General features: G+C 41.1%; 1 protein-coding gene across 5 annotated transcripts in view; it reads left to right on the plus strand.

Moving 5' to 3' along the window:
• Positions 1 to 1,416: 1,416 nt before the first annotated feature.
• Positions 1,417 to 12,418, plus strand: part of HELZ (helicase with zinc finger) — a 90,818-nt gene continuing 79,816 nt past the window's right edge. For 2 of the 5 annotated variants that reach the window (XM_064466801.1, XM_064466804.1), the window contains exon 1: positions 1,417 to 1,573. Coding sequence is in view for 1 of the 5 variants with exons in the window: in XM_064466804.1 (XP_064322874.1) it covers positions 1,567 to 1,573 (7 nt within the window). In the remaining 4 variants the exon portion in view is untranslated. Of the gene's footprint in view, positions 1,574 to 4,110; positions 4,183 to 12,418 lie in introns of all 5 variants that reach the window. The other 3 variants (XM_064466802.1, XM_064466803.1, XM_064466805.1) reach the window with 3 other exon arrangements.

The raw sequence follows: 12,418 nt of genomic DNA on the forward strand, positions 1-12,418 counted from the left end.
CTAAACATGGTTTCACCTTTATCTGATTCACCATAACTGCCCCATTCCTCATGCAGCACCCATGGAAAACACCCAGGAGTCACAGGACGGCGTTTAGGCTCCTGGGGATGGTGTCTAAGCCAGAGATGAGCAGCGAGGGCCTACGGCCGGCACCACAGCACTGCTCGTGGCCTCCTGAAATGGCCACTCCTGGGTCGAGGCTGGGACCAACCACGCTCCCCTCTGGCAGGGCACTGGAACAGTAACTGTACTCCCAACCCTATTTATAAAGTTGAATTAAAAAGTGGACCGATTTAAGTCTGAGGCTGCAAATGCAAAGGATTTCTTTAAATTTATTTCCTTCTGAATTTACATTCTTGCAAGGAGCTCTCTCTTCATAAACACAGTACTGATGAATATTGAAAATGTTCTTGGGCACAAGTATCTTCTTGCAGCAGCAATGCATCAGAGGCTTGGCTGGTTATTTTTCAAAGAGTTAGGAGGTGTTAAACATAAATTTAAATGTATTTAGGAAAATCCAATACTAAAATGACCTAGATCTTATAATTATTTTCATTAAAGTAGAAGGAAAAGCTTTTAAAAAACACTGGAATCCTGTTTTGCTGATAAACTTTATTAAGATCTTCAAGTAAGCTGATTTCTCCCAATTTCTTGTCCACTTTGCCCTGAAGCACGATGGCTGATGCTCTGCGAGGGGCACCACCCATGGCAGCTGAGCCAGCAACGCCTTGAAAAACCCAGTTTGCAAAACAGCATGTGTATTAATCAATTGCCAAACACTTTGAGAACACAGCTAACAGGGAAGATTACTCTAAGAAAATAAAACTGGCACGCAGCTTCTGGGATTCATGCGCAGCCAGGAACGAGTTACCAGCAAGTCCTTCAGGAAAAGCGGATGGGGTTTTTAAAACACGATGTGCAACGAGAGCTGCTCTGTCATCACCTGGCTGCAGCCTTCGCACGCGGACCCACGTTTCTGAGAGTTTAAGGGCAGTAACTTTAAAAAAAGAAAAACACCAACAGAAAACCCCACAAAAACAGTAGAATAACCGCGAGAAGAACCCCAGCGTTCTCCGCACCAGCGGCCTGCGCCTGGCCGCGCACCGGGCGGGCCCGTCCCGTGAGGTGCCGGTGCCCACCTCACACCGGGCCCTGCGCGGGACGCTCCGCCCGGCCCCGCTGCGCCCCTCGGCCTCGGCAGCGGCTGCGAGCCCGCAGAGGCACTGACACGATCCCCGGGAGAGGGGAGGGGGCGGCGGAGAAAAAAAAAAAGCCGACGGAAAACCGCCGAGGTTGCCGGTTTCCACGCTGAGCGGCGCGGTAGTGCCCCCTCCAGCCGCTGCGCGAGGGGAGAGCTGCGGGCCGGAGCCCGGGGCTGCCCTCCGCCTGCCGCAGCCGGGGCGGGTCCCGGGGCCGGTGCGGGTCTCCGTCCCGGTCCCCGTCCCGCCCGCAGCGCCCCTCCGCCTTCCCCCGCTGGCCGCCGGGCCGGGAGGAGGGCGGGGGAGGGCTTTCCCACAATGCTTTGTGGGGACGTTGACAAGTGGATCCAAGATGGCGTAGAAAGTAATGACAGGTAAGTCAGGACTTCCCCGTTCGCCCCCCGCGGGGGCCGAGGGCGGCCGGGCCCGGCTGCGGAGGGCTCCGGGGAGGCCCCGGGCGACCCTCAGTGCCCCGCGGCCGGCCGAGCGGGGGGCCGCCGGCCGGGCCGGAGGCTGAGCGGTGCCGGCTGGAGAGGGCCCTGTGTCTGCGGAGGGGCCTGCAGCGGCAGCCGCTCGGGGGCTGTTTACGGGCAGGCTCGGCCGGAGCCCCGGGGGCTGCCGCGCTCTCCCGGGGGCCCACAGCCGCCGGCCGGCGGGCGGGCCGGGGCGGCCCTGCGCCCGGGGCGGCGGGGGCAGGCGGAGGGGCCAGCCCGGGGAGCCGGAGGTGCCCTGCACAGCCCCGGCTTCCCCCGGCTCGGGGGTGCTCCCTCAGGGAGGGAGGTGGGGGGACGCAGAGGGGTGGGAGGCAGCTTCGGGTTTGCGCCGGGCGGGGCGGGAGGGGACGGCTGGCGACAGCCAGGAAATAACAATAATAACATACAAGTTAAAAAAAAAGGGTTTAGGTAGAGTTTGTTGAGGGATGGAGAAATAAATTGAAAGAATTTAACAGCTGTTGTAAAATAAACCCTCAGAGCAGTGAAGGCTTGGCAGATAAGCTTTTATTTTTGTTTTCTGCAGGAAGGCTTTGTCAGGGCCGAGTGGCTAGAAGTTGGGAGGTCTGACACAGATCCTGAGATCACCTTTTATACAACGCAGCTGTTGTGAAACTGAAAATAGGAGAGTTTATACTGTAGGGTACTATAAAGTCCTCCCAACAGAGCCTACACATATATATTTTTAGGGCAAATCCCCAAGTAGGAGAAGCATATATGTTACCTCTCCTGGAGTGGGTCATGGCCGTTTATTAATTTCCAACCGAGTGAAGTTGTTTGGCTTCAATGCATTGTTAGTCAAACTGTTGTTGTTTGATTATAGTAACATGATTAAACATATCATTGATGAAAATTAAGAAATAACTGCAGGGAAATAGTTGCAAGATTGCTTTCCAATTAATGACAAAATGAGTAAGAGGTAGCACGGTAATAGGATTTTAGCATTATCGGGGTTACAGGGAGCTTGAGATGAAATTTTAAAATTACATAATATATTTTGCTTTTCATTGAAGAAATAAAATAATTCAATTGTAAGACACACAAACGTCCTAAAAACGAATATCCCCACTAACAGATGAGTATGTCATGGCTAGTCTGGTTGGGATGGTTTGAATTGTTGGGGGTCTTCCAATGATGATGGCCTTAATAAATAGTGTAACTGAAACAAGGCAGAGGATAAAATACACACACCTCCCCCCTTATTTGAAGAAAAGACACATTCCTCTGTAAAAATAACCAAATTAAATGAAGTGATACTTGACAAGTTTGCATTATTTTCCAAGACTGATTGGTGGAACAGGGAAGTTTTAAAATAACGTATTTTAAATTCAGTTATTTCAATACTTCTGAGTCATAGCAGACGGTGAATGAAGACTCAGGGTTTTTTAAATGGCAAAGCTTGTTTGACTGGGACAGCCCGGGGATGTTGGGCAGCCTGCTGGTCCTCTGTAGTGAGGAGCTCGTTTTGGACGTGCAGTTGAAACTTAGATGAGGGGAGAGTGTACAAGTGACTGCCAGGTTCCCTCCCGCTCCTCGGGATGCAAACCGATGGATTTGCTCTTAGATGAATCAGACCTTGGTAGGCTTAGCTTTTACAATGCAGAAGTTGTGAGGGGCAAAAGCCAGGTTAAGCCTTTTTCATTGAATTTTAATTAGCACTTTTTTTTTTTAAATTGTGAGTGAAGGAACATTTTATGTGTTATTCCTGATAAAATTGAATTCTCTTTGTAATTTGTTATGAAAGCAGAAATTACTTTCTTTCCCCCGCCCCCCCCCCCCGAAATCATATTTCTATTATCACTCCTCACATCCGTGAATTTTTTTGACTTCTGAAACATATAGAGTATGTATTTTCCCTCCTTTAATTCATATGGACAATTTGCCTTTTCAAGTGAGCCAAATGAACTTTTTTCTATGAAAGATGCTTATTAAAGTGATGGCTCTAGGACTTGAAAAGTTGTAATAGCTGGTTTTGTTTGTTCTTTTTTTGTGTTTATTTTGGTGGGTTTTGTTTTGGTTTGGTTTTTTGGGGTTGTTTTTATTTCTCCCCAGCAGACTAAAAAATAAAGGGAGATACGGAAGCAGCACCTTAAACTGTGATTTGTCCCAGTTCTGCTTCTTGATCTGTCATGGAGGATCCTTTCCCTTTGTGAAATCTCATTGGTTTCAGAGGAGTTGCTCCTGGGCTTTGGGATCTGTATTAGTAGATCAGGTTGCATAAGAAGGGCTGCAGTTTGGACAGAACTTCTACTTGAAGGTTAGATTTCCTGGAGAAATTCCCAGCTCAAAAAATATAGGTAGCAGTGTCTAGAAGGTTTGAAGAGGTAATATTTCCAGGTGGATAGCGTACAGGCCTAGTGCTTGAGAGGTCTGGACAGCCTGATGCAAATCACTTCACCTGTTTATGTTTCCTTTTGAAGGAATTTAAAATAGGAATAGTGAATCTTACCAACCTGTGAAGAGTCTTGATGCCTGTGGATGAAGGAGGCCATGTAAGAGCTAGGCAATATTACTACTAATGTTTTCCAACTCTGTTAATTTGGTAGTCTGATGAAATATTTTCTCCAACGTTGGCAATTATTTTTGTTACTAAAATCCGCTTTGCAATTATAGTTGGATATTCTTTCTGACTTTCAGTGTGTTTTATTTTTATTTGTTGTTTGCTACCATCTTACATTTACTACTGTACTTTATTCTAGGTGTTTTCATTTTAGTAACGGCAGAAGCAATTGCTGCAGCAATTCAGATTATTAGTTGGAAGCCCTTGAATCTTTCACCTCACTGGCATTCCCTCCTCAGGTCAGAAAGGTCTGGTAGCAGGAGTGAAATCTAAATTAGAGAAGTCTTTTGTAATAGTTTAAATCCTGTCCCCTGTGTACAGCCTGAATAACTAGGGAAAGCCGTGGGAGCTGGCTTGGAAAATGAGAAGGAAGGATGGTGTAATTCTGTCCTAACTTAGGGATAGAGTTGTTGGACAGCTGGCATTCCCTATGCCTTGGAGATCAGTAGGCCAAGAATCCTAATAAACATGAATCCTGTCCTTACTTTTTTTCCTAGCGTTGTTAAAGGCTTTTTCCTGGATGCAGATCCTCAGTGTTGCTCTTTGTGCAAGGTTGCTACTGGCTCATCATGGGGGAGAAAACAGCAAATTTTTTATTCCCTCCTGCTTGCCTGTTGTAGCTTTTTAAACATTTCTCACCTCTTTTGTTGAAGTCCTAAGGCAAGATTCCATTATCACTACATGGTATATGTATTTTTCTACTTTAAATGGAAGTGTTATGGGTTAGATGATCAGAACAAACAAGACCTTCCTTTTTTGTTTTTGTCTTGCTGTTTCTTCTGTAGCCTTTGGCAGTAGCCAGCACTTGTGTTTATGTATATCAATGACATGCATTTAAAGACATTGTACTTTATATGTTTGATTTCTTACTCCCTTAGGTAGACTTCTGTGATTGTAATTCTTTTTTCAGCAAGGAAGAAAAGAGAGAGAACATTAAAAAAGAGAGTGCTTTTTCAAAAGTTTGCACACAGCATTGGTGTGGAATAAAATGAAGTGCTTGGTCTTCTGGAGATTTTTTCTGGGAAAGTAAACACTTAATTTCTCCTAGTATTTTGGGGAGGGTGGGGGGAGGTGGAGAAAATACTAAACTTTAGAGATAGTGAGATTAGGAGTCTGCAAGGTCAGACTGCTCTACAGAAACAGGCCAGCTTCTGGTGATTTTATTATGGTTGTATTGATACGTAACTCGAGTTCCTTATTCAAAACCAGTCTTGCTTACTGAGCTTTCATCTTCTCTTCACACAAATGTTTACAACATGAGGCTTCAACCAGCAGCAATCACTCATGTCTGAGAAACACAGAAAAGAGAATATTACTGTAGGAAAAGAAACGCTTAGGAATTTAAGCAGGGTGATCACAGTTACCCATTGGTGAGAATTTGTTTTTCTGTTGCATTTCCATTGCAGTGCTAGTTGAAGTTAAAGGATACTTAATGTAGCTGTAACATAATATCCAAATATTTTTCTACAATTTTATATGCAAATTCATTGTCATAAATTTAATAGAAATGCACTGGTTATTAGCCAGTCTTTTCTTGGAGTTCTCCAAAATACCAAATTGCAGACTTATGACAGGAAAGCCAGATAAAAAAATAATGGATTTGAATTTTTTTCCTTCTTAAATGTAATTTTACTACATTGAGAGGTTCTATTTCATTACTAAAAAGTTTGAGTGGTTACTATGGCCCCATCCTACTTCTGAATGAGTACAAACTATCAAATTTTCGAAGTGGTGTAGAGTCTTTGTCAGATGTTAGAAGACTCGTACTTTAGCAAGGAGGTAATTTAGAATTCACAACACTGAACTGTGTAGCTTTTCCAAGAAGAAGGAGGTGCACGGTGCTGCTGAGTTGGTAGCAAGACTTTTTGTAAGTGATTTTATGTAAAGAGATGTTACTGTAAACTGTTGTGCGATTTGTTTCTGTTAGTCTCAGGAAGTACCACTTGTATGAAGAATGATGTGACTGAGGTGGATGTTTTTAATCTTTGGCTTATATGTGATCTGGGGAAATACGTTTCATGATCTCTCCTGTTTGTAAGTAGTAGAAAGGCTAATGATTCTCAGAGCTGTAACAGCTAAACATTGGAAGAAAGAGAATAGTAGAATTATGTTAGGTACAAAATTTTGAATGTTGGGGTAGCAGGAAATGAAGGGTAGAAATGTGAGCAGTGTGTGGATTCGTCTGAGCAGGCTTTATGGTAGTTAGGGTGTTGCTTGGAAATGATCTTTCAGTCTGAATTTCACAGGTGGGTTTTTTTTTTATAGTTATATATAGCAAAAATACTGTATTCATCAAGACACTAAAAATTACACTGCTTAAATAAGCTTAGAAAATCTTCCAGAGCCCTTCAGACCCCATGGCAAAAGGGAAACACAAACACAAGAAGAGCTGTTTTTGAGAATTTTGGTTGTCAGTAACGTGGCACGAGCGTTTAATTTGCTGGAAAATACTTAGTGGTTCAGCAAACCAAGGAAGTAGCAAATCTTTGTGGACATACTAAATGGAGAATGCCACAAACAAAAAGTATAGTGGGTTTGGCAGCATATAAAATAATGCTTCTTCCTTATATATCTTCTTGTTTAATGTAATATAATCTCTGTTTTTGTCCTGGGATGATTTTGGGCAGATGGGGACAGGCAGCGTGCTTCTGTTCCCCAGCAATGTTCCTTCACTGCTCTCAACTAAATCCCCATCAGCTAGCTGGGATTCCCAAATACTGTTGACCAGCCACGATAGCTGCCTTGCATGGGATCCTCTGGCATCCTGGGAGCTGGAATTTGTTGGGCTTTTCTCATTGTCTGCAGAGGGAGGTCGTTAAGGGGGATGTTTTTTAGCATACTTCTGAATCTGTGCTAATGCAGCGCTGTAGCTGAGTGCTGTGGGTATTTTATTGAAGTGATGTTTTTGATTATAGTTGTTTGCGCTAATGGTTTGAGGTAACTGTACTCTGGCCATATCTTAAGACACACGTTTGGAATGGTGCAGGACATTTGTTTTGTCGTTTGAACTGATTGATATAACTTGGCTGTAGTTTTGTTTATATTTTTTTGGCTAGGCTAGGCACTGCTTTTCTTCTTCTGAAGTTTTGTCAGAATTATGCCATTAACCGCAGTAGGATCGTTACTCATTCCTGCTGATGTCTGTTCTTTGAGTGGGGTTTAAAATACGTGACTAAATCTCTAATGTTCATTTCAGAAGGAATGAGTAGGGTGAATGCCATTGGGAAACCTGCGGTATTTCGGATACAAGTTACGGTGTTGCCCATGGGGTTTGCTGTGTGAGAACTTGGGAACCCATATTCTAGTCTTAGGAGAGGTCCAAAAATTGAACCTGTTGGTAGTATCATGTCATGCATCTAAGGAGAGAAAACAGGAATGTTATAAAAGCATTATCTGGATGCAGAAGGGTTAATATTAAAATACAGTTAGAAGACAAGTCCCAAAATCAGGCTTAGCTGTATTCTGTAAAACTATATGAAACACAGTCATGTAAAAATGAATTTCAAAGGTTATTTACAATAAAGACAGCAATTTTTAGTGGTGGAGGTTAGTTATTGCTTTGAACTTTCAAAACGGCATACAAAAATATCATGCACAGTTACATAATAAGTATGGTTTGGGGAAAGATGTGTTTGGAGTATCTGTGGGTGGCATGATTGTGTTATTAAATCTGGTATGGTAGGACCCTTTTGTGCTAAGCACTGTATAAATGCGTAACAAAAAACTCAGTCATGGTATTATTCACTACTGTGATAGATTTAAGTTCATTATAATGCTGCAATGAAAACTGAGGTATATTGAACGTAAATTTTCCTATTTTGTGTCACAACTTTCTGCTTATTTCTGTGTTCAGTTTGTGAACTGTGCACTATAACTGTGCAGTATAGCTGATATTCAGCATAAAGATTTTTACATTCCTTTGCCTCTTGAATGCATTGAAAGAGTGATTAGTATTTTGCATTTCAAACAGAAAATTAACTTAGGGCTTTTTCTGTCATCTCTTTTTTTCCCTCCCATCCAGCTGTAGAACTGTGATATATACCTGTAGCACCTGCTTCAGCAGTGGTGATCAAAGCTGTGCTCTTTATATTGGTTTCCTAGTCATAGGGGCGTGCTGCTTTGCAGTACTGGGACATGTCAAGAGTGGAGACAGTTCTTGTATGAAAATGAACATTTGACATTTGAGGAAAGAGTGTTTCAGCATCACTACAATATCCCTGTTAAGAAGAGAAAAACTTGGATTGAAGCATTGAGGTCTGGAGTTTGTACAGGGTTTTCCAAAAGGAGGGGATATTCTGTGAGGAATAATTTCCTAATTTTAAAAATACTTTTATTGCTGAAATCTAAATACAGCTGTATTAGAGGAAGCTGCAAATTGGACACAGGAGTGAAAGTTAGGAACTGCTAATTTTGATTCTCTCTCTCTGAGGCTGATTAAATTCTTGAACTTTGGCAAATGAACTGTGGTCAAGTGCTCTCTGAAGACAGTGCTGTATGAGAGGCAAATTCAGTGACCGTCGTGGAAAACTGACGTGTTGCATTTAAACTTCTAGAATACATTTGTAAATATCCTGATATGTGTTTTGTGTTGAAATGATGCTTGGGAATCTTCGTAGACTCCCCTTTGCATTCCTTGGGAGCACACTTTTGTACTTGCTTGGCATTTTGAAAATTAGGTGACAGATGTTTAGTCACATATACGCAGATGTACCTATATATCATACAGCAGACAGTTCTCAGAAAGGACTTTTGGCAATATCTTATGACTCAGTGGAGAAGAATATTGGTAATTGCATGACTGTGTAAGTCCTTAAGATTAATGGTGTTCACTTTTTTTGGTCAAAATTATTATTAAACGTTATGTGAAGTGTGCAGAGACACTGAGGAACAAGCCCATGTTCTGTTATTCAAGCACTTAAAAGAGTGGTTCTGCCACAAGTAGTTTATAGTTTTAAAAGCTGTGGATTATGATGTTTAAAACAGGTTTTAGAGTATGAATACTGTATTATTCTGCAAAGTCTGTTTGAGTTTGAGACTTGTAGGTTGGTGCTGTTCCACGGAGAGCTGGCTGGTTGTGCAGTGCTGATTTTTCCCTTTGTTTTTCTCTGGCAAATTTCATTAAGAAAGGCAAAGATTAAATTACTTTTCTAATGCATTTTTTTAAAGTAAGTAATTGGTGATGTTGTTATGGGGATAAAATGGTAACCATGGGACAATATTTCAATTAAAATGTTCTCATCTTGGATAAGTGTGAGAAACTCTACTCTCAAAAAGCAAAGAACATATAGGTATATGGAATATAAACTGCTGCTGTTAACCGGTTATTATGAAAGATTGTTTACGTGAAGATTTTCTATGAAGCAGCCAAAAGAACTTTAGGTGGGGCAGAAGCACTACCTATTATTATGTTAACCTGATGCTTACTATGACATACTCCTCATTTCAGTTGGATATTACTTGCCAAATCTTAATTATTTGGGTTGAAATTTCCCATGGTAGGTGTCTATCCCAGGCTGATTTTTTTGGTGCTGCAGAGGGAGTGAAGGGTTCTGCCAACATGGTTCAGTCTTTTTTAAAAATTGGGCAAAGAATACATTCCTACGTTTACAATAAAATAGAAAAAAATATGCCCTAGAGTGCTTCTTTGTAAAAAGTTGCAGTGTGGTATAGTACGATGTTTCTGCCAAGGATATACTTGTTATCAACCCTCTGAATAATCTGTTCAGCATTGGTCAAATTAACGTTAAGTACAAATCTAAAAGATCATCCCTGCAGTGAATACACTTCAGCTTGAGCTAAATGGGATTTCCGTAACGTTTGAAGGCTAGGGCTTCTGCATTCTGCCCTGGTATGATTTTGGACAAAAATAAGAGCACAGAGAATTCCCCTTCTATACTCCCAATAGCCAGTTCCTCTTTCCTACCAGTGCTGCCTTCATGGAGCACAGAGGAAGCAGCAACTGGATTTGAACAGAAGGGGCAAAAGACAGATTTTTCGCAGAGTATGTAGAATAAATGTGGAGATAGGGGTGGCTGAGCAGGGAAACTGATACTGAAAAATATTAGTGTTAGAAAGAAAGAAATAAGAGGGAGGGTTTACTGTGTGGGTACATAAAATTTATTTTATAATGCTAATACAGTTTGTTGGAATACAGTTTCACTATTTACATAAATTAGAAAGTGTTTAATAGATGGAGTAGGTAATAGTAAAAAAAAAAAGCAAATCATACTTAAGCCCTATTTTTGCTACACTTGATTTTCTTTATTTCTAATGAGCGCTCCCATGTTGAGAGGTAGAGAAATGTTGGACACTCATAAGTCACTCTGCAGGCACTGGGTGCTCTGTTTTGATCATAAAAAGGGCGATATAGTACAGGTTAGAGCATAATGGGGGAAAAAAACACTTTTAGTTGTCTTAATCTGAGTATAAGAAGTTTATAGAAACTTTTGGCTTTAATGTGTTTTAATGTCTTAATTCTTTGTAAAATGGGAATAATATCAGAAGGATAAAGATATTTTCTTAATATTTGTGAAGTGCTCAGTCACAGTATTTGTAAGCATTATTGAACACTTCATGAAAACATTAAAATGCAATCTTGAGAACCAGATTTGTGTAGCATGCAGTAGATAAGGCTTTAGACCCTATGCTGAAGTATTTAACTAGATGTCCCATTAAGCAGGCAGCCTCTGTTCTGCCTGCTCATTCCACCAGGTAGCCCTTGGAAAATGCAGTATGTGACTAACACAGTTAAAGGTTGTATCATAATGCAGACACATGGGAGGGCCAACATAAGCTTGTACAGATACTTTTGTCATTAAACAACCTTTGAGTAGTGGACTTTACAACCTAATATTTGTACTGTAATTCTAATGAATGCAATACTTAATATTTATTGCTCTGTGTAATTAGGAATCGTATCTGCCATTTATGGATGTCTTTCAGTCAAAGTGAGTACACACCAGGTAGATGTTGTGCTTTGACTTGCCATGTATTTTGCTTAGTTTCATCAAGATAGGTAATGCTTTTGGAGAGCTGTGTGAAAAAGAATAATTTTCAAGGCAGGAGATGAAGATATTAGGTGGTAGGTGGTGTGGCTGTGAGTGCTGAGGCCATGAGTTATTTTTGGATTTTGAGCCAAAGATAGCCAGTTTGTCCATGTGTAAATGTTGCTGCCTCTGGCTGTATAGGTTGTCCTTTCTGCTGCTACTTCCAAAATGAAAACAAGAGAGATTAGTAAAGGTAATAAAGTGTTAATAATCACTTAAGTGTCTGTACTGAAATCATAACTGGCACACAATAATATCTAACTCATTACTATCTGTGATGTATGTAAAGTGATTTAAAGAACACAGGATCCAGATGCGACAGGCATTTGCTCTTAATCTCAACTGCTGCTATATTTTTGTTACTATTGTTACGTGAATGGTGAACTACACACAGGCACTTGTTCCTTTTCCAGTATATGTGGATGTGTTGATTCTATACATTAAGTTTACAGGATGAGACTCAAGGCTCCGTTTATGTGGCCAGAGATCACTTGTCCTCCTAATTTATGGTCCTCTTTGGTTTTCAAACATGGAAGGATAACCTAAGCATTTAATGGTAGGGGGCATCATGAGCCTCTTAATTACATTTTTTTCCCTTCCCAAAATTAAGGGTGTCATGTTCCTTAGAGGCCATGTAGCAGTTCTTGCTGCTGCTACGCTATATAATAAAACCTTGAAATAAGCTTTCCTCATTCTGTATGCTCCATTTCAGATTGAACATAATTTTTGGAATTTAAAGTAGGTCCATTTTGCCTGGAGTTGTACAATATTAACCAGAGTAATTCAGTTATTTCAGAAAACTGATTAGATTGTCCTCTCTCAAGGGTGGAGACTTTTGTATTTGTTCTGTAAGGTGTACAGTACATTTTCTGTGCACTGTGCATAACTAATATTACTGACTTCAGCCATAACGGCAATAAATGAGTACATAAGATCTCTGCTATTATATTTTTCTTAAAATAAAAAAAAGCAAAAGCACCTTTCATATTACTCTTTTCTGCACCCTGCACCTGAAAGATGGGCCATCCTTTTTCTCTCTGTCTTTCACATTGGTATGGTACACTGTCATTATCTACTCTCATTTTATTAAATGATTTCGGAGTGTGGGATTATTTATGATGT

The sequence above is a fragment of the Phalacrocorax carbo genome, chromosome 16, assembly GCF_963921805.1.
Source record: "Phalacrocorax carbo chromosome 16, bPhaCar2.1, whole genome shotgun sequence".
Classification (NCBI taxonomy): Eukaryota; Metazoa; Chordata; class Aves; order Suliformes; family Phalacrocoracidae; genus Phalacrocorax; species Phalacrocorax carbo.